General features: G+C 39.7%; 2 protein-coding genes across 21 annotated transcripts in view; one reads left to right on the top strand and one right to left on the bottom strand.

Moving 5' to 3' along the window:
• sv2 (synaptic vesicle glycoprotein 2) overlaps positions 1–4,723 on the top strand; it is a 42,254-nt gene extending 37,531 nt beyond the window's left edge. The window contains exon 12 of one of the 2 annotated variants that reach the window (XM_077517562.1): positions 4,594–4,680. In XM_077517562.1, the coding sequence (XP_077373688.1) occupies positions 4,594–4,608 (15 nt within the window). In that variant the 3' untranslated portion in view covers positions 4,609–4,680. Of the gene's footprint in view, positions 1–4,593 lie in introns of both variants that reach the window. The other variant, XM_077517560.1, reaches the window with a different exon arrangement.
• The window catches only part of ap3b2 (adaptor related protein complex 3 subunit beta 2), a 43,993-nt gene that overhangs the window by 13,548 nt on the left and 4,091 nt on the right, over positions 1–26,354 (bottom strand). For 3 of the 19 annotated variants that reach the window (XM_077517553.1, XM_077517549.1, XM_077517547.1), the window contains exons 2-21: positions 20,066–20,141; positions 19,644–19,718; positions 19,348–19,443; positions 17,962–18,122; positions 17,782–17,848; positions 17,512–17,694; positions 15,386–15,586; positions 15,029–15,126; positions 14,893–14,947; positions 13,918–13,989; positions 13,709–13,771; positions 13,468–13,600; positions 13,090–13,376; positions 11,955–12,141; positions 11,739–11,869; positions 4,931–5,045; positions 3,678–3,840; positions 3,434–3,593; positions 2,356–2,443; positions 2,147–2,256 (exon numbers count right to left, since the gene is read on the bottom strand). In XM_077517553.1, the coding sequence (XP_077373679.1) occupies positions 2,147–2,256; positions 2,356–2,443; positions 3,434–3,593; positions 3,678–3,840; positions 4,931–5,045; positions 11,739–11,869; positions 11,955–12,141; positions 13,090–13,376; positions 13,468–13,600; positions 13,709–13,771; positions 13,918–13,989; positions 14,893–14,947; positions 15,029–15,126; positions 15,386–15,586; positions 17,512–17,694; positions 17,782–17,848; positions 17,962–18,122; positions 19,348–19,443; positions 19,644–19,718; positions 20,066–20,141 (2,521 nt within the window). Of the gene's footprint in view, positions 1–2,146; positions 2,257–2,355; positions 2,444–3,433; positions 3,594–3,677; positions 3,841–4,930; positions 5,046–7,909; positions 7,958–11,738; positions 11,870–11,954; positions 12,142–13,089; positions 13,377–13,467; positions 13,601–13,708; positions 13,772–13,917; positions 13,990–14,892; positions 14,948–15,028; positions 15,127–15,385; positions 15,587–16,590; positions 16,627–17,511; positions 17,695–17,781; positions 17,849–17,961; positions 18,123–19,347; positions 19,444–19,643; positions 19,719–20,065; positions 20,142–25,367; positions 26,141–26,354 lie in introns of those variants that run through there. The other 16 variants (XM_077517536.1, XM_077517538.1, XM_077517551.1 and 13 more) reach the window with 13 other exon arrangements.

The following is a 26,354-nucleotide window of genomic DNA, read 5'->3' on the forward strand; positions in this document are numbered from 1 at the left end:
TTCAGTAATATGGGTGATTTTGAAGAGCTCCTTGCCATTCAGCGCTTTAGCCAGGATGGTCGCGGAAAGGGGTTCGGTGGAGCATCGTATTTGCCTTACGAGCTCCCAGTCCATGAGACTTTCGTCGGATCCGGAGTCGATAAGGGCTGACAGAACTGTGGTGACATTGTGGTGAGTTATCTGAATTTGCGTGAGTCTGTGGTTCTTGGCTGGTCGGGGTGACGGAGAACTCACCGGAGGGTTGCCCTTCGTGGTGCAGGCTTCCACCAAGTGTCCAAGACCACCACAATAATAGCAACGGCCCTCTCGGCGTCGGCGCTGTCTCTCCTCCGGCGAAAGCCGAGCCCTTCCCAGTTGCATGGGTTCGTCGCTGGCGAGGTCCACCTCTCCTGGTTCCGGTCGGGAAGGAAAGATGGGTCGCAGCCTTCTGGCCTCCGGTGGCCGCGTCCAGGGGGTGGGTTCCTCTCTCCTTCGCGGTCCGCCGATCTTGGCCAGCTCCTGACGACGATGATCGGTCCGGATGGCGAGGGAAATCAAGGCGTCCAAGTCCGCGGGGAGATCTACGGGAACCAGAAGCTCTTGAATGACAGGTGAGAGTCCTTTCAAAAAATGGTCGTGAAGTGCGATGTCGTTCCAGCCACTGTTTGTTGCCAACGTTCGAAAGTGAACTGCATAGTCGCTGACAGATTCTTTGCCTTGCTGAAGTCGGCTCAGTGCTCGTGCCTTCTCTCGGTCATTGTTTTCTGGATCAAAAACTTGGCGCAAAGCGATTTGAAAGTCCTGTACGCTTTGGCAGACCGAGGAACCCCTGGCCCATTCCGCGGTTGCCCAGGTTTTGGCCCGACCCGTCAGGTGAGACACCATGAAGGCCACTCGGGATCGGGCTGTGGGAAATGCCTGTGGTAACTGTTCATAATGAATGTCGCATTCCGTGAGGAAAGTCTGACAGCGTCCGGGTTCACCGGAGTATCGTTCTGGGGAGGCCAGTCTCAATCCTACCCCGGTGAATGGCGTGGTCGATACAGAGAACTCAGGGTGAGGAATCTGTCCAGTGGGAGCTGGCGCTCGACGCCGTGAAAGGCTTACCAGCTCGTGGACCTGGCTGGTCAATTCCTCCATCCGGGACAGCATGGTCTGTTGGATCCGGTCCTGGTTGTTGAGCCGGGTCTCCTGGCTCTGCAGTGCGGCCTCGACCGTGCCTGCTGGGTCCATGCTGGCCGAAGTGTACTGACAAGGCGGGGTCAAGTAGGACTCAGACGCAGGCGTAAGGTAGGCCACCAAGGCAGCAGGTTTATTTCCGGCCAACAGTGGTCTCCTCTCAAACTGAGAGGAGAACAGGGAGGGGAAAAAGTGGAGAACAAAAAGCGCTCCACTAGGGAGGAAAAAACAGGCAAAAGGTACTGGGGACAACAGAAAGCGCTCCGCTAGGGAGGAAAAAGGGCACAAGGCAAAAGGGGTAACTAAAGGCGCTCCAAAAGGGAGGAAAAGGCACAAAAACAAGGCAACAACGCTAGGCAACATGAACGGGGACATAAGGACTGTGGACGCTTCCATGCACTGACGGTGACACTTCGGCAACGGAGGGGAGAATGCAGGTGGCTTTTATTGTGTGGGTTGATTGGTGGCAGGTGGTGATAATCATGGGCGGGGACCGGTAATGAGTGAGCGGCAGGAAGGGCAAGTGACCTGGGGTGAGAGGAGAGTTTAGGATTTCAGAGTAAAACGGGAAACCGAGACACAAAAATAAAAGCATGAGCCGCCACGCCTGGTGGCGGCGTGACATAAACAACCTACAATCTCTAATAAGGGTCAAAACATGCCTTGTGAAAATTAAATGCACTAGAAACTAGCCACCAGAGGGTGCTAGAACTACACAAAAAAATCATCCTAATTTTTTTTTTTTTAACAGTTGTACTGCTTTTAATATTGTCACAAGACGACGATTATATTGTGGGAGTTTTAATATCGCAATATCACCATATTGCCATTATCGTTACATCCCTACTAGAGAATTCAGCCAAACGAGCCTCAATCAATTCAGAACTAGTTATTCTAGACTGGTGATTGTCAACCACTGGTCCAGCTGTAATTATCATCATCATCGCGAGCACATGGAATATCAGCGCGGATGAAAGTGTGCCCCTACCGTGGGCGAGAGAACCGAGTCAGACAAAGACAAGCCCTCCAGGTCGGTGACGAGGCTGCTGGACAGGAAGGAGTTGACGGGCGTGACTTGAGGCGAAGGGGCCGGTTCGACTGTGCAGTGAGAAAAATGTTGGGAAACGATGTGCATGGAATATAACTGTGGCTGAGAGGACATAGATGCTTAAAAAAAAAACCAAAAAAACAACTCACAGTCGTCAAGATCCAGCAGTGACATTTCTTTCTTTTCTTTCTTGCTGTCTTTCATGACGGGCTTGGAGGGAGCTTTTGATTGCACGGCCTGCAAGAAAGACAAAAGATTTTTGTGTTACCAAAGTATTTTTATTGAGGTACAAATTTTATTGAACTTTTACATGCAGTACATTTCAACTCATTTGCTCCCAAAAACGTATAAATATGTTCTATTTTAAATGTTTTAAGTGTCCCAAAGACGTATTTATATGTTTTTTTATTATTGTCCCAAAGACGTATTTATACGTTTTTTTTGTGTTTTTTTTTTTTGTTTTTTTTTATATGCTAGAGCATACAGAAAGCTATGATGCAGCCTTTCTACTGTAGAGGGCAGTTGAAGCAACAGTAGATATTACAAAAACGGCCAGCAGGGGGCAGCAGAGTATAATAAATCAACCAGGGCCATGAAGAAAACAAGCTGATTTCCCCACAATTCTAAGCAGATTTGTCAATAATGATGAAACTTAGCTATATTCGAATGCTAAATGCTGCAGAACGGAAAAAGATAGAAATACACGTTTTTATTTTGGTAGGTTCCATGTTTTTATTGCCCTAGAACACAATATTCTGTAGGCCTTGCCAAATCAGTCAAAATCCAGTAAAACAGCCGGGTGTGAAGGGAAAATGGCTGGGAGTGAATGAGTTAATGGCATCAATAATTGTAATTTTTTTTTCTGTACATTTAAATGTAATGTAGTGTTAAAGTTTCAAATGTGCATGTTACAGTGGTTTACAATGTCAAAATATAACCTCAGACTTTGGCTCGCAATTTGAAGCAAAAAAAAAATTTGACCACGCGATGGCTTGAAAAACTTCCAAGACATTTGTTAAGGAGATACGTCACTTATTTAGCCCAGTATAGCAATAAGAAAATAATATTTTGTCGATAATTAATTTGATACTTTCATTATTTTTCACTTACAAATAGTACCTTTAAAAACAAATTTTGCAACTTGCTGTCGACTGAAAATGACAATTTCAATTCAAATTTGACTTGACAACCTTTAGTAATCTCCAAACATCCAACGCGTGTCAGTACCTTCTTCTTGTTTTTGACGTCCACGTCCGACTCGGAGTCTTCAGATTCGGATTGGCTGCTTTCGGAATCACTCTCCTCGTCTTCGTCCGACTCGGAGTCGCTCTTCTGTTGTTTGCTCTTCCTTGCGCGCTTCCTCTCTTCCTCCTCACTGCTCTGCTCACTGGTACAAGCATTCCACGTCATAGTATGTAAATATGATTTATGACATAACAAGATTAAAAAAAAACAACAACCGCAATCTCACCTTTCGCTTCCTTGCACCGGCTTCTTGAATTCTTTCTTCTTCTTCTTCTTGTCCTCCTCCTCTTCCTCCGAGTCGGAAGCTTCTTCGCTTTCTTCACTCTCGGATCCGGAGCCGCTTTGGGCGCTTCCGCTTCCGCTGTCGGAGCCGCTGGAGGAGTACGACTCTTAACGCAGGAAGACATCAAAGTCAGTCAAATGCATCAGCTCGGCGATAGCATCAAGCAAACGAGCTGATCTGCATCGATCGAGAACGTACGGGCGACAGCACAGGGCCGTTTGATTGGATGTGATAGTAAATTTACAGCGCACAACATGTTTTTAAGCACAGTGTGTCCTCGTTTAACCCGCGATACGATTACGCAATGAAAATCTGCGCAATTTTATCTTTTTTTTTTTTAATTCACGTTAATTATGTATATATTTTTTTCGTTTATTATGTTTTTTTGTTTTGGTATGATTTTTACTTTATTATAAATGCTTTTTCATTTATTATAAATTTATTATATATATATATATATATATATATATATATATATATATGTTATTTTTCCATTCAAAGTATGTGGGTTTTTTTTACTTTTTACAGTATATAGCACAGTATATATATTTTTCATTATATATGTTTTCGTTTTGGTATGACTTTTACTTTATTATAAATGCTTTTTCATTCATTATATATGTTCTTTTTCCATTAAAAGTATGTTTTGTTTTTAATTTACTTTTTACAGTATATAACAGTCTATATTTTTTTGTCGTTTATTATGTTTTTTCGTTTTGGTATGATTTTTAGTTTATTATGAAAGCTTTTTCATTCATCATTTATGTTTTCTTGTCATTTACAGTCATTTTTTTCTATAAAAAGTACGTTTTTTTTTTGTTTTTTTTAATTTTGTTTTTTTTATTTACTTGTTATGCAGCATAGCATCTCCTGAATACAATGTCGTGGAGCAACGGGACAGACTCCGTTGGAAATGTCTCGTCGAGACAAATCTGCTGATGCCCGTATGTCCCCGGTTGGACCAAAAACAATAAACAACCCAAAAAGCACGCTGTAAAAAATTCACGACACAGCGAGGCAGCGAAAGATGAATCCGCGATAACGGAGGGAACACTGTGTCAAATAGAAGGTCAAATGACATGTAATGTTTCAGCTTCTGTCACTGGGAATTAGACGTGACCTCATAATAAAAAAGGTCAATGTGAATGTATGATTTTTTTTTTTTTTCTTTTAAATTAAAGTCCAACCGAACTTACCACTGTCAGCGGACTCGGTCGGCCCGGACTCGCCCTCGGAATCGGAGTAGAAGGGCTTCTCCACTTTTTTCTCCTTCCTCTTCTCTCGGCTGCTGCACTTGGTCCACTCGGGCACCTGCGGGGCCCAAAAGCGTGCAAAAGCGTCAGGCTGGCGCAACAAAAGTCCCCCCCCCCCACCCCGAGACGGAAGCAGCGAGCCGAGCGACGCGGGCTGACAACGGCAACAGCGGCACGGCCATGGAAGCCTCGGCCTGGGGCGCGACGCAGACGGATGAAGCCAGACTGCCTGTCGAGTCGGGCGACAACAGTCAACCCTGAGTGTTTGTCAAGATGGATGCAAGCACCAGGTGACGGCTTCATGGCGTTGTGTTTTTGTTTTTGTTTTTTTTAAACCCAAGTAGCAGTTCCATTAAGAGAAGTGATGTCTTTGGGAGCGACTCACGTTGGATGAGAAAACGACAATGTGTGGGTGATACAGCAACATTTGGTTAGTTACGTCAATCCATTTTCTATAGTGCTTGTTGAGAGCTGGGAGCTATCGCAGCGGAATTTGTTTGACAGCCAATCAGAGGGCGGTATGCATCTGTCATCAAGTAAATTACAGGACTGGTATCATCGATACTAATAACGGATACTTTTCATTAGACATCAAACTGTAAATGTACCATTAAATTGTCTGAATTAAGCAGTGGTTTTTTTTTTGTGATTGAAAAATCATTTGGGGATTTTTTTTTAATGAATGATACAATATAATAGAATATATAATAACCCCTTTGTTAAAGGGGTAGGACTTGATAAGTTTATACTTCTTCCTACTCCTTTTCAAACATCTAATTGTGTAGCTACTGACTGGATGATTCACTGCAAAACTATTTTTTTGCTGCTCTAATGTTTGTTGCGCTATGTGTCTTGTATATTTTTTCTTCCCATATGTACTTTTATAATCTGTTTCATTAAATATAAATGTTCAAAATAAATTAAAACTAAAATAAAAATGTAATAATACTCATTTCTTTTTCTTTTTTTTACAAATAATAAATAATTTAAAAATAAGTACTGTATGTGTGTTTGGGAAATACAAAAACATACAAAATGTATCTTCTTCAGTACCTTTTAACTTGCTAGCTTTGATAAAAAATAAAAAATAAATAAAAAAAATAGTGACATACAAAGTTGAACTCTCTAAACAACAATTGAGCCACTGCAAACTAGAGCGGGCTAACTCCATTTTTGTCATTTTAAAGGTAAGTGAGGAAATAAACGGCGAAAAAGCGTAACGTTCAGGATAAAGACTGGTTGGTGTAAATAAATGTTTAGTTCCAATTTTGGCATATAGGGGGTGGCGCTTTATTCCACTCTGCTCGTTTCCTGATTCTTGATTCTCGCAACACTGGGCCTATTCGCATTTCCAAGATGGCCATTAGCCACACCACTGAAACTGGGCTTCACCTCCTGCAAAAAGACTTAAAAGTAAGTTATGAAATATTGATAAACTGTATTTGGAAATTGAATTAAACTTTTTTTTTTTCCCCCCTCGCTCCAGCTCGTTTCTTTTCTTTCAGGCAAAAACTATATGATACTGACGTCATTCAAACTATGCAACTTATGATGATGACATCTCTTCAGTTGTGGGTAACGATGCAAGCAATATGATCCAAGTCCAAAATCGTCATGATTAAAATCAGAAGAAAACCATCTTTTCTGTAAAAGTATGAAAACGTGACAACAGGTGTTATCAAAATGTTATCCCACTCTTAATTCTCAGCGGCTCAATTATCCATCTCATTACACTCGTATCAATCCATATCAATACCAACGTTGTTATTGCCATTAGACTTAGACTTGACTTAATTGATCCCTTTGGGATGGCTCCCTCTGGGAAATTTACATGTCCAACAGCAATAAGAACAGATAATAAAATAAAATAAAAATAATACAATCAATCAATAAATAAGGTTATTACACCAGAGATTGAATTAACTCATTCACTGCCAATGACGACTATAGACGTCAAAAATCCAAGCAAACAGCCAGGGCAAATTTTGACAAGAAATTTGAATTTAGTTTTAGTTATTCATTGTTTTCATTCATAGTTATTAATCATTGTTGCTCTGAATAACAACGACGACAACAATTTCATTGCTAAGTGCTACCATCGTGCGTAGAACGGATTCCTGTTACCCTACAATACGGGCGTTGACGTTCTTGTGAGCGGTCTTGGTCTTACTGAGACCACATACAGGGTCTCGGCCTCCAAAAGCCAATTTTAGTCGACTAAAATTGCTCTTTATTTTTGACTAAAATTGGATTAAAACTAAAATACAATCAGGTGACTGAGTTATGACTAAGGTTTTAATTAAATTTAGTCAGAAGACTATAAAACATTTATTTTTTTTTTTTTAGTTAAAATTTTAATTTTAAATTTTCTTTTTTTTTCCTCAAAATTAACACTCGCTGTTTGCTTGGATTTTGACGTCTATAGTTGTCATTGGCAGTGAATGCGTTAATAATAATAATAAAAATAAAGGGAAAAAAATAAAAATTCAATCAATCAATAAATAAGGCTATTACATCAGAGATTGATTTAATAATAATAATAATAATAATAATAACATAAAAATGCAATCAATCAATAAATAATAATTATTATTATTATTATAATTGATATTTGGTTCAATCCGCTCCACTACTAACAATCAGCTAAATACACTGAAGCTTCTCGCAAAGAGAGCCTCTCTAAAAGAATCACTTCTCTAAATGGCAGACACTGAGGAAAGAGGGCATGGAAGAAGAGGGGCGACGGTGGGCTGTGTTGTGTTTTTGGGGGGGGCTGAGAGCTAAAAGCACAGAACAGCGACCACATCAGGCGAAGGCGCAGAGGGGGAAGCGGGAGGAGGTCACCGGGGAGCGGGGGGGGGGGGGGGGGGGGGCTAATCGAGAAGCCGCTACAATGCTTCGAGAGGGCGCTAACTGACTCACGCTGGTCAACGTTGTGACTCGCTCAAGCAGCGAAAATACCTGGCAAGACTGATGGAGGGGGGCAAAGGGGGAGGAGAAAAAAAAAAGATGGGGGATGGACGTGAGATGGGGGAAAGATTCGAGAGAACAAAATTAAAATTAAAATAAAATAAAATAAAAAACATCACGAGGCAAGGCACGGGAAGGTTTCTGGATCTAGAAGGGCGAAACTTTGACAACAGTTAAAAAGAGACTGAAATGAAGTGCAAATGTATTCTGATGGCAAAACTTTACAATAAAAGCACAGTTAAAGTACAGTGGAACCTCTAAAGTTGGAAAAAAATATACTTGAAAAAGAAGCGATATCGGCTCAGTGATCGAAAGTTTTTATTTTATTTTATTTTTTATTTTATTATTATTTTTTAAGGCAATTTAGATAATACTGGTGCTGCATTTACATTCTCTTGGCCTATGTCAAAAAGTTGCAAGGAAAACTTAAAATGATGAAAAATACCACACTTTTTCTCAAAGATAAAAATGTAAATGAAATTATTTTTACAAAATAAAATTTTTTATTTAAAAAAAAAAAAGGAAAAAAAGGAAAAATTGTAGCATAACTTTAAAAAAAATCTAAATTTGTAAAAAAAAAAAAGAAAAATTATATTCCGGATTATTTTATTACTTCAATAAAATTTGAATAGCACTGTTAATCAATCATTTTCTACGCGGGGCCGGAGGATGAAACAACCAGTGATCTTAGAGGTTTCATTGTAGCGATAAACACACATACACACCAACAAAATATAAATTAAATTGAACTGTTGCAAAATTAAGTTGAGGAATGAGCCACAAAAGGACCTCGGACCAAATTGTCTGATTTAAAAAAATGGCTACCTGCAGAGCGCTGACTTGACTCACCCACATGAATGTGTCTAACGTGACAACAACTAGACTAAGTGCAATTTCTGGAGAAATTGCGTGGGAATGCTGAAAGCTGAATACGAAGATTTTGAATGCATGTGGAATGCTTACGAAGTAAATTGAGAGATCAATTATGAAATTATGACCTCCTGGTTACTGGACACTACCAACTGTGCCACCGAGCAGTATCAGACACCTGGTAATGATGATAAGTTATATATATGGAAGTGGGCGTGAAAAGTGACACTTAGAAAAAGTTCAATGTCTGTCCCATTTTAAAGGGATGCTTTACTTATTTAGCCATTTTTGGCAGTCAAACATTAATATTTTGCCTATAATAAATTTGATATTTTAATTAATTTCCATGTACAATTAGTACCTTTAAAAACACATTTTGCAACTTGCTGTCGACTAAAAATGACATCACAAGGGCTCAGGTAACCAATCACAGCTCAGCTTGTGAATGTCACATGACCAAATCTAGAAAACAGGAGAGCTGTGATTGGTTACCTGAGCCCTTGTGATGTCACTTTCAGTCGACAGCAAGTTGCAAAATGTGTTTTTAAAGGTACTAATTGTACGTGAAAAATAATGAAAGTATCAAATTAATTATAGACAAAATATTAACTTTTTATTGCTATAATGGGCTAAATAAGTAAAGTATCCCTTTAAATGAATGAGGAAAAGTTTATATTAAATGTTAAATTGTGCAAATACTGAGGTGTGAATATTTGAAGCTAGTTGAAATTTAATCAGTGTAAATTGGAAGTATTATGTGGGAGTTGTTAAAAAAAAAAAGCATAGAGAATAAAAATCACAACAAAATATGTGGGAATGCTGAATCTCGTTGTTGAATGCTGAAGCATTCCCACAACAACAACAGTGTTTGGAAAGGAGACAAAGGGGAAAGTCGTCACAAGCTGAGACGGAAAAATCACAACAAATCACAACAGTCATGCGGAACAAACAAGATGCAGAGGAGGAAAAAGTGAAGGTGGTTTGTCAATTTGTGCCTTGGCGATATTCCATTGGCTACTCTTGTTTAAGGATGTTCTTTTGTCTGCTGTTCCTCGATGGTACGCTGTTTGTAATTGTGCAATTTAAAGTCTGTCTGTCAGTGAAAAGAGAGCAAAAAGGAACAGAGCTATCAAACAAAAAAACGGCAAAACAATCAACGCACTCCCACACCGGACCTCTCGCCAGTCTCCCAGCAGGCCGATTCTCCCCTCGCCGGTAGTTATGACTTCCTCTGTCTGCAAGGTGAAGCGAGAGAACCTTTCAGAACTGGTCCTCGCTTTTGGGTCATGAATTTAGAGAAGATGCTATTTCGAGGAAATCTTCAGATTAAGAGTGGGAAATGTTTTTTTTTGTTTTTTTTAAATGGAATGCCCAACAATTAATCATGACAAACCGCCGCCCTCCCTCATCTTGTGATCTGCATCACAAGTAGACGACATGTTCATAACGGGAAATCTGAGTAAAAATCTGAAAAAAATGGTTAGTAAAAAAAACAAACAAACATGACAAAATGAATCAGAACTTGATCACGCTGCTTCAAATCAGAATCAAGAGTGTTCTTGATTGCGTCTTGATTTTGACAAAAGGAAGCGGAGGCTCAAGTTTTCATTTGCGGACACGTTATCGTTTATGAGGAACCAATGGCACATGGACAGATTGTGATGGTCAAATTTGGAATTTGAAAAACATAACATACAGGTGAATGTCAGTAAAGTAGAAAATTCATTTTTGTAGTTGAATTCAACAAGTGAAACGTGTGCTTTATTTATTACATAAAACAAAATATCTTTCAGAAGTTCCATTATTACCTAATGTCTAATTATTATTATTATTATTATTATTATTAATAATTTATTTATTTATTTTATTTTTTTATACAGTGCATGACCTCATTATTGCCGAGGGTGAGCTAGGGCCTAACCCAGCTAACATTTATTACCATAACATTAAACACCCAAAACTATTTTGTTTCTTTTGTAATATATATATTTTATACAATTAAAATCATTAAATATTTTTTAAATGTAATGTAGTGAATCTATATTAGTTGCACTTTATTAATTTAACGACAAACTAGATTAAGTTTTCAACAATATCCTACTGAAATAAACCTGTATATATATATGCAATATATAAATAAAAAGAGTGTACTGTGGAACCTCCAAAGTCTGACAACCCAACAGTGGTACCATTTAACCAATTTTCTGGAAAAGATATGACTCAAAAGTCAAACTTCAAGCCATCGTAATGCACAACATGATTAATTCCGTGAATGCTTTTTTTTTTTTTTTTCATTACATTTTCTTTGGCTTTCGTCATCACAGGAGGGTACGAATTATGGCAAAATGTGATGATAAACGGACAACCAGAAATGGAAAATTATAGCTAAACAGGAAAGGATTTGGTACATTATTGAAGGTTTAGAATTACCAACAATTGTTATCAGACAGTCTTTGGTGTTTCCCTTTTTTTAAATAATTATTATGAATGGATTATACTGCCCCCTAATGGCTTGGAGGCAAACCAAAGGGAGCAGCACAATGTCAATGGCATTGAAACATGAAAAGTATTTTTGTTATGAAAAATCTTGTTGATATTTTGGGGGGTCTGAACACTTATGTTCAACTTTGGAGGTTTCACTGCACTATCTATAAAGTCTCTTAAAAAATAAAAAAAAAATAAAAAATAAAGTAGGTCATGTGCCATTGGCTCAAACATGGTTGACAAGACAGCAGGCGGGGGAGCGTGTGAGCTACACCAGAGGGAGAATCAATTCCATAACTGGCACGGTAAGGGATAAGGATTGAGTGAATTGATGACCATCGCTATCAATATTATTCTGCCAAAGCCGCACTCGCTCCCCTCCTGACCCTTTGTGACTCTTTATGTTACGGAATGCCACTGCACGCACAGACTCCTTCACCTCCACGTTGCGCACGGAGGGATCTGGGGCGGCTTCCGGCCAGTCGGGCAACTCCTGGTAGCCGCCGGCTTTGGCGTTCAGCAGGTGGGACAGCGAGCCCAACTGGAAGTGGTCTCGATCTACAAAAAGTGGGGGAAAGCGGATGAGGTGCAAAATATAAAGCGGCTTCATTCACCCGTAGTGTTGTGACATTACATTGTGTACCTTTAAACGGAGATTCCAGGACCGGCGCAGGCTTGAGGGCCAGGAAGAGTTTCTTGGCGTACTTGCTGAGGGCGCCGCTCTTCTCGGTGGGCACGATGAGCTGGCGGATGAAGCGCGCCCGATCGCGGATGTCGTAGTTCTGGTCGTATTTGGCCAGGTTGAGGACATACTGCGTCAACAGTTTCGTCTGTGGCAGGCAAGCACGAGGTGAGCGTGCGAAATGTTTGTAATTGTCTATATCAGTCTTCACAGCTGGGATGGTCCAAAGTTTTTTCCCTTTTCTGTTTGTAAACAAAACCATTCTAAACAGACTCCTCCCCTCCAAAAAAGAAAACCTATTGCACGGTGTAACTTTAAATTCGACCCTCCTTCTATATTGCCGCACTATCCTTGTCTGTGTGACTTAGCAGCCTAGCATGTCGCTAAATTAGCAAGCTAACATATTCTGCGTTTGCCACACGGACCTGTACGTATGACTGGATAGCCCATACACGCCAGTGCAAGCCGTTGAAGTCACAGGGCGGCCATCTTGTTACTCCCACCTCGCAAGTAGACTACTGTATAAGCTATATGGTATACGAACAGATCCGACATATACAGCTCGTAGGCAGTTAGTATGAGGCCGGAGGTGGGGTGGTCACTATTTAAAAAAATTAATTAACAAGTGGATGGTATGCGCTGCTTTGAATACCCCCTTTTTCTTTTATTGCTCAGTTCCACCTATACTAAACATCATTAACTCATTTGCACCCAATAACATAAAACACGTTTTTTTTTTTAGGTTTTAAGTGTCCCAAAGACGTATTTATACGTTTTTTGTGTGTTTATAGGATCATATGTCAAGAAACGTTTCTTGGGAGGAGCAATATGGCCGCCCACGCAACCTCAGTCATATATATGTAGATGAGTGGTTTGGCACCGGTTTGGGGGAGGGTGATGGTTGAGGACAAACTCACCACTACACATTAACAGAAGTCCAGAGGTGTTGATTGAGACGAATTTCATGTGTATCCATCCAGTCTTTATTTTCTGAGTTAAAAACTTTAGACTGTCCCTTCAAGCATTGCAAAAAGGCACAAAAGGCAACAAATATTGCAATGTATTACCCTTTCATTACCCGTAGTGGTTGTTGTACCTGTTTGGAATTGGTGAGGTAGAGCTTGGCGGCCAGGTTGAGTATCTGCAACTTGACAATGTCCTCCTCGTTGGTGAAGGATTTGGCCATCTTCCTCAGGACGTCCGGGGCAATCTTAGGCACGTGCTCGCAGTATTCGCCGATCAGCCACAGGATGCTGGCCCGCGCCATCGGCACCTGGATGTTGTCCGTCAGTTTGGCCATGTGTTTGATGATGTCGCTGTGCTTCTCGGGCTGCATCTGCAGCAGCTTCTTGATCACCACCACCGACTCCGCCACCACCAACTCTGCGAAGCGCCAGACACGTGTTGAGAAGGCGCGACTCACGTGCCCGAGGCTGTTTCCATGGCAACTTGGGGGGAAAAGACAGTTTCTCACCGTCTCGGTTGGACAGCAGCTGCACCAGGCCATTCAGACACGTGTCCCTCACTTCTGCGATGTTGGTGGCGCAGCGGCCGATGGCTTGGATGGTGGCGGCAACGAAGTCTTTATCCATGCTTTTAATGTATGTCTGCCAGAGGCAAACAAAAAACAAACAAACAAAAAAAAAAAACAGCACCCCTCAGTACATTTTTAGTTGTCAATGTTGAGCTTTTGAAATGGGTTAAAAAGTTTATACCTGAAACTCTCTGAGAATAGTGGAGATGTTGGTCTCATTGGCAAGATTGGTAAGAACCTCCAGCTGCAAAATAAATCACAGTTTACCGTAAACAATATAGCAGTTTTGCGGTGAATGATAGCACGCGTTAGCACCTTTTACACTGGTTGTAAAAACTATCATCTCACGCAACGTTTGAAGGTTAAAATAATAAAAATGGAAAAGATAACCTTGAGGATTTTTATCTGTGTCGGGTCTGTGGAGCGGATATAGAAACTCTTCAGGTAAGGTTCAAACATCCCCTGCGAGAAACGGCAAAGGAAGCCATTCAAATTTTCACACTCATTCATAAACAGACGTAGAGTACAGGACAAACGTTTAGACACACCTTCTCATGCAATGCCTTTTCTTTATTTTCATGACTAGTTAGTATTTACATTGCAGATTCTCACTTGCAGAAGGCATAAAAACTATGAATTAGGGCTGGGTAATAAATAAAATTAATTCGATACGTCGAATTAATTTTAAAAATAGAGTTGTTGAAAATTTGCTGATTTAGAAGCTGTAGACATTATTGTTGTCCGAACATTTTGCATAGGAATTATTTTTGCAGAAATGAAACCCTTAAATAAATGCTTGTTGGGTTTAGTAGATAAAAAAAAATCGATTCAAATCGTAATAAAAATCGATTCAAATCGTAAACGTCCTGAATGACTGAAAAAAACAAAAACGAAAAAAATCAAGATTTTATTTTTTTGGCCATATCGCCCAAGCCCTACTACACATGTGGAGTTATGTACATTAAAAAAAGGTGAAATAATTGCAAACATGTTTTATATTTAAGTTTCTTTAAAATAGTCACTCTGCTCTGATGATTTTTTTTTTTTTTTTTTTTTTTGCACACTCTCGGCCTTCCCCCAACTTCAAGAGTAGTCACCTGAAATGGTTTTCCCAACAGTATTGAAGGAGTTCCCAGAGGTGAGAGTGCAAGGCAGTAATCAGAGCAAAGGGTTAAATCTAAAACATGCTTTCTGTTATTTCTCCTTTTTTGTTAAGTACATAGCTCCACGTGTTCATTCTTAGTTTGGATGCCCTCAGTGAGAATCTACAATGTAAATAGTAATGAGAATAAAGCAAACACATTGAATGAGGTGCGTCCAAACCTTTGGCCTGCACTATATAAAATGTCTGGGTATACGACTCACCCTTCTTTTAATGGTCATAGTGGCCACATTTTGAAGAACAACATACTGGACTTCACTGGAAATAAAACCAACACAGGTTGAAGGTGGAGAAAATGAAAAAAAAAATCTTACAACTGTCAAACATGTCGAAGCTCACCTGTGACTCCGCAAAAGACGCACCAGAGCCTTGGCGATCACCCCGACCTCTGCTTTGGGGGCCAGATGGAAGTAGAGCTGAGCCACGGCCATCACAACCTGTAGCATAGGGAGGGAAATGTATAAACAGTGTCCACTAAAGTTAGCCGAATTTCCTTCTTAGAACGCATCTTCATCTGAGAGTTGATAATTCTGCAGGACACTCCAATAGCTTGCTAATATGAAAGCCTTGCAGAGGTCAAGCCTCTGGAGAGCAAAGCTGCGGATTCACGTTGAATAATGTGCGCTAATGACGTCCGCCACTGATGCTTGTGTGATGACGCAGGCGGGTTGCGGGGGGGGGGTTTATTTTACTAACAGCTGCGTTGCGGCTCTGCAGGAGTGGCTTGGTGTTCCTCAGCAGCAGCCGGTGGTCGGGATCCATCACGTAAGGCTTCCTTTTGGCCAGGGCGGCGGCCTCGGCCTTCTTCTCCTTGTCCTCCTCATCTTCGTCGTCGTCATTACCATCAGAGGCGTAGAAGGCTTTGTCGCCGGCCCCGCCCTCCTCCAGCAGGGACTCCTATATTAAAAAAATAATAATATTACGGTCGGTCCGATCCAGGGGAAATTCAGATTTTAATCATTTAATTAATGGTACAAATTTGATTAGAATGAATGTGAACTAATCAATCCTAGGATGTGAACTTTATGAGGTAACTGTAATCCGCACCAAAACAATGTCAAATGAAAAATATCTTGCAATAGATATAACTGGAAATAAAATAGTTTTCAGCGCAAACCACACAATTACAGTATTAAATATTCATCATTAGGTCAATATTACACATTGTTATTATCATATCTGCTGACCATCTCAATATGACAGGTGATTCAAGTTTACTTTAAAGGATCATTGTGCAGTTTATCACTCTTTTACTCACGACCGCCACCTCTGGCCCAAAGTGTAACTGCAGCATCTGCGTTAGGCTCGTTCATTGTGCGCGCGCGCGCGAGGACGTGCACGATCTTAAAGTGACAACCACAGTTGACAAACGAAGACATGACTTCAAATGAGGTCAGAAAAACTCCGCCCCTCCCCTCATCAAAGAAACGGTGGCGTGTGCGGGGGTCCAAACACGCTACCATAAAGGGAAGATAAAAGCTGAACGATGCAGTCAGAGTAAAACAGTCAGGGATCCTCATCTGGGCATTGGTGGAGCATGTACGATGTAAAAAAAGCTTAAACATGACCTTTTTAAACAGCACAATGCACCTTTAAGAATGGATTATTTTATTTACCAAACTTTTTAACGCACTGGTGTCCAAACTACGAAATTGGGACATTGTATTCTGGGGCCATTCTGTATTTTGTCGCCTGCGACATACTCTAAAATTAACACTTGACGCCACCCGTGTCTACTACTACTACTACTACTACTCTGCTTTTACAGCGCTTTCAAGATTTGCAAAAATGCAAACAAATTAGAAGCAAAACAGTAACAACACTTCTATTCATAATATAAATAGAAATAAGATTATATTACTGATTAGTACAGGGGTAGAACTACTATTCTAGTGGCCTACCTTGAAAAATCCTTGACGTTTTGCTTGGTCATCTAGCTGTTTTTAAAAAAAATAAAAAAATAAATAAAAAAAAATAAATAAAAAAAAATAAACGCATACACATAAAATCAATACAATATATAAGCATGTCTGCAGCATATCTTCTTTTGGATTGGTTTACATTTTACAAGCATTAACTACTCTCTCGCTCCTTTAGATTGTTAAGCAGCCTCCATTCTCTGTGGCACGATACTGCCTCTAACAGGTCAGTCTTGGTACTACACCAGTCATCTAGTTTGGGTTGTGGAGACTCACTATTGGAGTAGATGTAGTGATGTGTCTGGTGTAGGGATGCAACGATATCCAAACATCACGATACGATATTATCACGATATGAAGGTCACGATACAATAATTATCACGATATTGTGGGGACGTTGGCGATATATAAAAAAGATCACAATATTGAAAAAAAAAGAGATACTAAAAAAGCAGAATAATGCAAGCACACCTTGATGGCTTCACAAGCAAATTAGGTTCCCCTTGACAATTAGCATCGATTTTAAACATAGAAGGCCAAAACATCCCTAAAGAAAATTAAATTGCACTCATAAACTAGCCACTAGAGGGTGCTAGAACTGCACAAATGGAAATCAACCTGACTTTTTTCACAGATGTGTTCCTTTTAAATATTGTGAACATGACGACGACGATATTGTGGCAGTTTTAATATCACGATATCACGATATTGCCCACTAGTCTGGTGTGTTGTGTTGGTCATCTCGAGTACAACAAACACGATCAGCGCAGTAAGTGCACACATGACTTCATTGAAATGCGCTAACAAGTGACTTTGGGAAAAAGCTCAGCACAATACCTAGCCAGTACGTAGTTGTTTTTTTTTAAAAACACTGTGCCTATTGAATATTGGTGCGGAACTCACGTTGATGTTGGGGTTGAGGAACTGCGTCCTGGCGTAGCGCGTCAGCATATTGATGATGACCACTTGGCCCCACTCCTCCACGTCAATCAGGAGGTTGCACAGCTTCCTGTAGTTCTTGTGGATCAAGTCGATCCGCTCGGGGCACACCTCCTCAAAGGCCATGACCACGCTGCCTGCCACCAGCTGCGATGCCACACACGGTTCACGTCACGAGAAAGAAAGAAAGAAAGAAAGAAAGAAAGAAAGAAAGAAAGAAAAAGGGATACTCACCGTGGTTTTGTCAGCAAGGAGTTTCTCGATGACTTCAATCAGCTGGTCCTTCTGTTCCGGATCCAGACTGAGGACACACAAGGATCAATGGCAGACACAATTTGGACTCAAGAGTATGGATTTTCCTGTCAAGGCAGTAAGCAAAAATAGGGCCCTGACTAGGAAGTGAAGTGTGCGCACCTGTAGAGCTTTGGGATGGCGTGGGCAGCGGTCTTCCGGACATACGGAGACATGTCGGAAGCGGCCTCTTTAATGGCCAGCATCATTATGGGAACGATGATGGTGACTCGAATGCTGGAGAGAACTCGCAGTGCGCTGGCTCTGATCAGCTGGTTGGGATCCTGAAGCAGTACAGCGTGTACAGAGAGTTGTGTGGTTATTAACTGTGCAGTTGCTGATGGACATATAATACTGCACAGGAATAAAAAAAAATAAAAATAAAAAGTCAATTTACTCATAAAAGACAATCACATTTCAGATTGATAGCACTGTATTCCTGGTAAAAATGCTGATTATGGTAACTACTGTATTTAAGAGGAAGATGATGAATAAATATGGTGGTGAAAGCAGTATTAGTTGAATACATCTTTGGTTATTTTATTTTATTTTTTGCATTTTTTTCCCCAATTATTGTATTTTTTTGTAACCTAACATTATATTTTTTTAAATAAAAATTTTGGCCAATTTTATATATATATATATATATATATATATATATATATATATATATATATATATATATATATATTTTACATTATTAAAATATTTTTTAACTAATATATACTGATTGTAGAGTCATCTAATATTTGTAAATAGATAATATATTGTCTTTCTATAATAACTTATTGTAATGTAAGATTTTTTTTTATTTCTCATCGAAAAGGTAGCATTTTTTGGTCAATATTTTTACATTTTTCATTGAAGATTTTGTATTTTTGGTCACTTTCATATTTGCTTCTTTTTTCCTAATATACTTTGTGCATTTTGTGTCTATTTTTTCATCTGCTATTTATTTTCTCATAATATATATTATAAGTAGTCTTTTTGTAGAATTGTTTGGTAAATATTTTTATATTTTTCATTGAAGATTTTTTATTTTTGGCAAAAAACTTTCATATTTTCCTCTATTTTTCCTAATATATTTTGTGCATTTTGTGTCGACTATTTTTTTTTTCATTTGCTATTTATATTTCTCATAATATATATTATAAGGAGTGGTCTTTTTGTAGCATTTTTTGGTAAATGTTTTTTATATTTTTCATTGAAGATTTTGTATTTTTGGCCAATCACGTTCATATTTTCCTCATATATTTTGTGTCTACTATTTTTTTCATCTGATATTTATTTTCTCATAATATATTATAAGGAGTGGTCATGTTTGTTTTTGGGTTTTTTTTTTCCAATTATTATTATTAGCTCAGAACACCTTTGAAGTCAACAAGCATCAATCCACTCTCACAATCCTTAAAAAAAAAAAAAAAAAAAATCACAAGACAGGATTTAATCTTCTAACCAACAGACCAATAAATAAATGGACAAACAACAGCGCCACCTCGTGTGGTGTACCTTCAAGCCTCGCTGGAAGGTGGAGATGGAGAGCAGCGCGAGGTCTTGCTGCTCCTCAGCGTAGCGCACGAGATAAACGTAGACCAGCTTCTTCACCTGCGAGCAGAGAGGGATACAAAAAAGGAAGCAAAATTATTTCCATTGCCAAGCGAGGCGAAAAGCAACGACGAGGAGAAGAAAATTGCTATTTCCTTCAGGTGAGATAAACTCAAACCACAAGAGGCTGTGCAAACATGATAAGCACTAAGCTAGTGCATAAATTACACAAAGGAAGTGGAAGGGTGGATGATGCATACCTCAATATTTTTACAAGCCACATTTTTCACCACCGCAGGGAAGAGGTCTGACGCATTTTTGCCACGAGCGATCATCTGTGAGCAAAAAAAAAAAAAAACACAAACGTACCACCTCAGGATTTCACACGCAGGGAATTTTGGACTTTCACAGTTACGGTATATCGTTTCACTCTCACGCTTTGCAAAGTCGCCCCTGCGGGGATACGCACCAAGCAGATAGTGGCAGCATTATGAATATTTAACAGCCGACTGTATCTTTGCCGCCGCAGTTTATGCTTCAAAACACTTTTAGCGACTCTTTTAAAGTTTCAGGACATTAACATGCACTTGCAGCAAAGCAAGGAGCGGGTCTTCCGTGCCGGTGTCCAATTAAGAACCGAGCTGCGTTTCTGCGAAATCCCGCAGAGAAAATGATTACTCACTGCCACGATGCGTTTCATGGCCTCCAGCTTCAGAGAGTCTTTGTTGCTGTCCAGCATCTCCTTCAGGTCGTCGTGTCTGAGAGGGAAGGAGAAAACACGGAAAAAAATATATTAATCATGGTTATTTTGGTAATAATTGAAATCACATTTAGGACGATCATTTATTTTTTGGTACAAAACAAGCACAATGTTTAAACGCAAACATTGTCAAATAAATAAAATAAAATTCAAATAAATAAAATAAAAATAAAATAAATATTCTATGTTTATTTAATATTTTATTTATACAAATAAAATTCTTTGAAGCATTAGAATTATGCAAATTCCTTTTGAATGAAACAAAATTTGTTAAATTAGTTATTTTAAAATTTAAAAAAGGTGCAGAGGGCTGCTCGATGATGAAAAAAAATATTAATCATGGTTATTTTGGTAATAATTGAAACCACAATTAGGACGATCATTTATTTTTTGGAACAAAACAAGAAAATGTTTAAACGTAAAAATGATTAAAACGAATACAATTATTTGAAACACTAATTATTCAACTTCCTTTTGGATGAAACAAAATTTGTTAAATTAGTTATTTTAAAATTTAAAAAAAGTGAAAATGTATAAATGTAAACAACTCAACTCTAAATTAGTATTAATCATCTTTTTTTTTTGTTTACAAAATTATAAAATTCTACAAATAAAATAAAATAAAATAAAATTCAAATAAAATTCTTTGACAAATAAAATTCTTTGACAAATAAAATTCTTTGAAACACTAATTATGCAAGTTCCTTTTGAATGAATGAAAGAACATTTATTATTCTATTATTTAAAATTTTTTAAAAGGTGCAAATGTATACATTTAAACAACTCAAACTTAGTATTAATCATCTTTTGTTCTTTTTTTTTTTTTTTGACGATTATGCTGATTTTGTAATTGAGGAGTGTAATAATTGAAATTGTGATTGAATTTTGATTCATTGCACAGACCCCTACTAGTTCAGAATGGAAGACCCGATGCGAGTACACGGCGTTATTGCGGCTGCTATACGTTTTGCCGGGCGGCTATGAATCTCTTGAGAGCGGCACACACTTTGTTGCACACAAGACGCTGACCTTGTGGAGCTGACTTATGAGCGTTTTCGTCTTTTATGGCGAGCCATCAAACTTGGCGGCGTGTACGCGGAAAACCCCGCGGGTTGGGTTTCTCGTATCTCGAAGGCACCGCTGTAGTTGATTCCAAATTGGTTGCAATCAGACAAAATCAACAGGATTAGTCATTAACTCATTTGCTCCCAATAACGTATAACTATGTTTTTTTTAATGTTCTAAGTGTCCCAAAGACGTATTTATAAGTTTTTTTGTTTGTTTGTTTTTTATGCTAGAGCATACAGAAGGCTTTGATGCAGCCTCTCAACTGCAAAGAACGGTTGCAGAAATGGTAGTTATTACACAAATGACCAGCAGGTGGCAGCAGAGCAAAGGCGATCAACCAGGGCCATGTAGAAAAAAAGCTCAATTACTTACAATTTTAGATTGAAACTTAGCTCTCTTCTAATGCTAATTGCTGCAAAACGGAAACGGATAGAAACATACTTTTTTTTCCTGATGAAAGAAGAGACTTTAATCTTTCTTTGATAGGTTCCATGTTTTTATAGCAATAGAACACATTATTCTGTGGGCCTTGCAAAATCAGTCAAAATCCAGTAAAACAGCCGGGAGCGGACGGGATTGCGAAGTGTGAAAATGGCTGGGAGCGAATGAGTTAAGGACCTAAAATAGCCACTTCAAAACAAAATGGCAGACTTCACGAGTCTTCTTGAGGACAAGGTTCTTTTCAGTGACTCTCCCTGATCCTCACTCATCTCACGATGGACGTGTCAACCAAATTTCAAAACTATTGAAAGCGACCTCGAAGGCTGAATTTCCCCATTAGTTCAATCCACTATGATAAGTGATACAATACAAGCTATCCACAACTTGTAAAAGAAATGCAGGATCACATTCAGGCGTGAATTATGGTCTTAAGGTGCAAAAAAGCTGTACAAGGCTCATTCAATATCGTTGCAGAAAGCAGTTTCCACGGCAACCAGATGTGCAGCAAAATGATTTTTCAAATGCCATGTCATCATCCATGGACGGAAAATATGACCATCATATAACCGCCCAAACAACTAAAGCTCATTTGTATAATGGCTCCTACTAATTAACTTACAAGCGTATTGGGCTTTCTTATAGCCGTTGACTCGCGCGGGTGAACAGGTTCTAATTCAAACAAGGATATCTGCAGTGTCACGCGTGAATTGTGTTTTCCATGGTGGTTGCACACTCACGAAGAACAGATGGAGAAGACAAGGAGAATGTATTGCTGATAGAGTAACACATTGCAGTGGAGGCGGGGTTTTCATCACTGGAAAAAACAGGCTTGTCATCATTGGAGGGAATCTCATGCAGAGACATACGGGATTGTGTAACCAGTGATAATCCCAAATAGGGGTGGGAACCTCTGGGTACCTTACGATACGATACGGCACAAGGATCACGATAAAGATTATCTCACGATATGACGATACCGTGATTATTAATATATTGGTCAGGTCCACGATAATCTCCGATCAAATCTACGATTTGACGAATCTACGACAATCCCCGATAATCTACGATCAAGCTATTCAAGACGTAAACTAATATTTTTTTTCAATGAGAAAATGGTTCATCATTGAGGCATAATATTAAAACTGGTGTAATTTCATGTATTTTTTTTTCCAACAAATACAAATGTCTTTTGTATTTGTCTCTTCTTATCAGACAACTTTCTGTGAACAAATTTGTGTCTTTCTTAAACATTATTGCCACGCAACATGTCAGTCAGTCACATAGTAAATTGTTTCATTTTATAAACTGTGACAATTTTTTTGATGTAACATTGCAAAAGTAAATAAATAAAAATTACTTCAATATTAAATTCAATTAAATCAATATTCGTATTCGTCAGAAATTGTGTGCTTAAAAAAAGTCGAAACATAAAATATGCTTTAAAATGTTAAAATTGAAGCTATAATACACATTTTTCATAGAAACGTATGGAAAACGGAGTCCGTTGCTGGACTGATAAATGTCTTCCACAAGTAAAAGTAAAGGGATACTTGAATTTGATAACTTCATTGTTTTTTTTTTATGTACAATGAATACCTTTTAAAAAGTAATTTTTCTACTTGCTGTCACCTGCTTTCTGGGTTTGGTCAGTAAACTGAGCCATGATTGGTCGTTACCTACTTCCTCAGCACATGTGATGTCATCATCAGTTGACAGCAAGTAGAAAAATTACTTTTTAAAGGTATTCATTGGACATGAAAAATAATGAAGTTACCACATTAATTATGGACAAAATATTGACTTTTTACTGCTGAAAATGGCTCAATGAGTCAATGAAGTAAGCTCATGAGTCTTCTTCGCCTGAAGACATACGTATATTTCCCCGCCACTCTTATGAGGTGCTCCCCCTTGTGGCCCGCTAAGTAATTGCTCAATAATTATTGAACAACGGGGCCGTTATAGTGGCTTGTATATTTACTACAAATATCACAATACTTGGCGTAGGCATATCAATAATCTATCGGGAGACAAAGTATCACGATTTACCGCGTCACACTCCTAATCCCAAAGACGCTCAGTCTGGGACCAAAATCTCGCATCTCACAGAATCGCGTGCCCAGTGGACATCTCCTACAATGTGCTGACTGAAGGTAATGCTGAGAGATCAACAGGATATCATTGGAAAGAAAACTTTAGGAAAAGAAAATGACACTCCGATCGGGTTTCTCCTTCCCAAAGCGCTGGCAATAACTCGACACCAACTCTTGCTTCTTAAATTCTGGACCTACGAACAGCTCTGAATTATTTAAAGCACGTCAGCAGCCGAGCTCTCTGGTTACCTGAAAACGGAACTCTCCACCTGGAACGTCACTGCATTTGTACGCCTCAGATGAAACACTCAAAAGTTCCTACATTTAAAATATACTCAAATTACCGTAGGCCAAACAACTTTGTTTGCATTGTTTTGCTTCTCGTGTTGGGGAAATTACGCAGCAAACATTTGCATGTATTATTAATGACCCCAGAAGCTCTTAACTGCCCAAATCTAAAACAATAACTTGTGAGCAGCACCATGCAGATATTAAAAAGAATCAATACTGTTTATAACTTTTGGAGAAGGACTGAACTAGAGTACGGTTGAACCCACGTAACTAACCAGGGCTGGAATTGCCATCTGGCATAGAGGGCAAATGCCCGGTGGGCCGGCCATTCTGGGGCCGATGTAAATGATTAGTTTCTCTATTTTCCCCCCAAAAGACCTGCCTAAAATTTAGAAATGCAGTCAATGGTCGCCAGGGGTAATCAGGAGGAATCATGGCTGAATACAAATTTTGGAAGAATTTGTCTTTTTAACTCATTCACTGCCAATGACGACTATAGACGTCAAAATCCAAGCAAACAGCCAGTTTTAATTTTGAAAAAAAAGAAAATTGAAAATTAAAATTTTAATTAAAAAAAAAAAAAATTAGTTTTAGTTCTAGTCTTCTGACTAAATTTAATTAAAGCCTTAGTCATAACTCAGTCACCTGATTGTATTTTAGTTTTAATCCAACTTTAGTCAACAAAAATAAAGAGCAATTTTAGTCGACTAAAATTGGGCTTTTGGAGGCCGAGACCCAGTATGTGGTCTCAGTAAGACCAAGACCGATCGCAAGAACGTCAACGCCCGTGTTGTAGGGTAACAGGAATCCGTTCTACGCACAATGGTAGCACTTAGCAATGAAATTGTTGTCATCGTCGTTATTCATAACAACAATGATTAATAACTATGAATGAAAACAATGAATAACTAAAACTTCAATTCAAATTTCTTGTCAAAATTTGCACTGGCTGTTTGCTTGGATTTTTGACGTCTATAGTCGTCATTGGCAGTGAATGAGTTTAAAAAAAAAAAAAAAAAAAAGTGTTTGATTGTCAACATCACATGCACGTGCGTGTTCGAGCTGGTCCGTCTATGGCTACGCCAAAATGCCAGGACTGATTTTGTTGGGCCAGTTCAGACCTGCTACTTAATCCTAATTTGGATAACAAACGATTGGTTGCTAGGGCACAAAATCAGCCTTTTAGTCCAAATATAAAGACATTTACCTCCCGGAAAGTTGTATCATAGATCTTGAAATCATGAATTACTTTACAGGTGCACAAATCGATTAATCAACAACTCTTTCCTCGTATTGACCGTCCTGCACATTCGGGATTCTGGTGACCATCCTACCGCAAAGGCTGACTTTGGGAACTCCCGTTACCGCAGCCACCTTCCTCCAGTGGCGCTCGTTCCTCCTGATCTCTTCCTCCGTCACCTCCTCCTCCTCCTCCTCCTCCTCCTCCGCCGCTGCACCCCGAGCGGAGGTGGCGCAGCTCATCAGGCCTCAGGGCGCTGTACCAGGTCTGCTGGCCGCCGTCGGGGGTCAGCACCGGGCTCTTGTCCTCCTCGTGGCCCTGCACCTGACTCTGCACCGTCTTCACCATGTTTACGGCGTTGACGGGCAGCTGCAGCAGCTTCTGCATGGCGGTCATCTTCGTTTTTTTTTGTTTTGTTTTGTTTTTTCCACAAAAACTTTGCGGGATCCCCGTCGAAGCGGTGAAGGTCCTCTTGTTTATGTTAGAACGCCGCAAGTACTATTTTCTGGTCGGGTGTGGACATCTCACGCAAGACTGACGAAACGAGCCTCTGTGAAAGTGCTCCACTTCCTGCTGAAGAACGACGTCTCCGTGGCGACGGGGACACGGTAATCCGAATCTGATTACCGGTGGAGGGGGGGGGGGGGATCCTCTCCGTTCCGGTTCCTGCCCGCTGTTGCCGCTGCGTCTGGCCGAGCTGCCATCAGCCGCCTCTGGAAGAAAAGGGATGCTCGTCGTCACGGAGGGGCGTGGAGTCCGTGGCGACGCCTCCCCGCTGTTCACGTGCTCGCTGTTGCAGAGCCGGCCTCTCCCTGTCGCTCGGTCACACACACGCATAGGGAAAGCGCGCTCGTGACGACACGTCGCCACATTAGCACCCCCCGCCCCCCTCCCCCGTTACCAGCAGCAGCCTCTACAGCTTTTTTGATCCCGAATCCCCTCACTCATTATAACCATGGCAGCTTTTTTTTTTTTTTTTTTTTTTTTTTTTTTTTAAACATTCCGTTTTCTTCATCTAACATGACTCAGCAGCATTCTTGGCAGTCTCTCCTTCCCCGCCCCAAACAGGATGAAAATGAGT

The sequence above is a fragment of the Festucalex cinctus genome, chromosome 3 (assembly GCF_051991245.1).
Source record: "Festucalex cinctus isolate MCC-2025b chromosome 3, RoL_Fcin_1.0, whole genome shotgun sequence".
Classification (NCBI taxonomy): domain Eukaryota; kingdom Metazoa; phylum Chordata; class Actinopteri; order Syngnathiformes; family Syngnathidae; genus Festucalex; species Festucalex cinctus.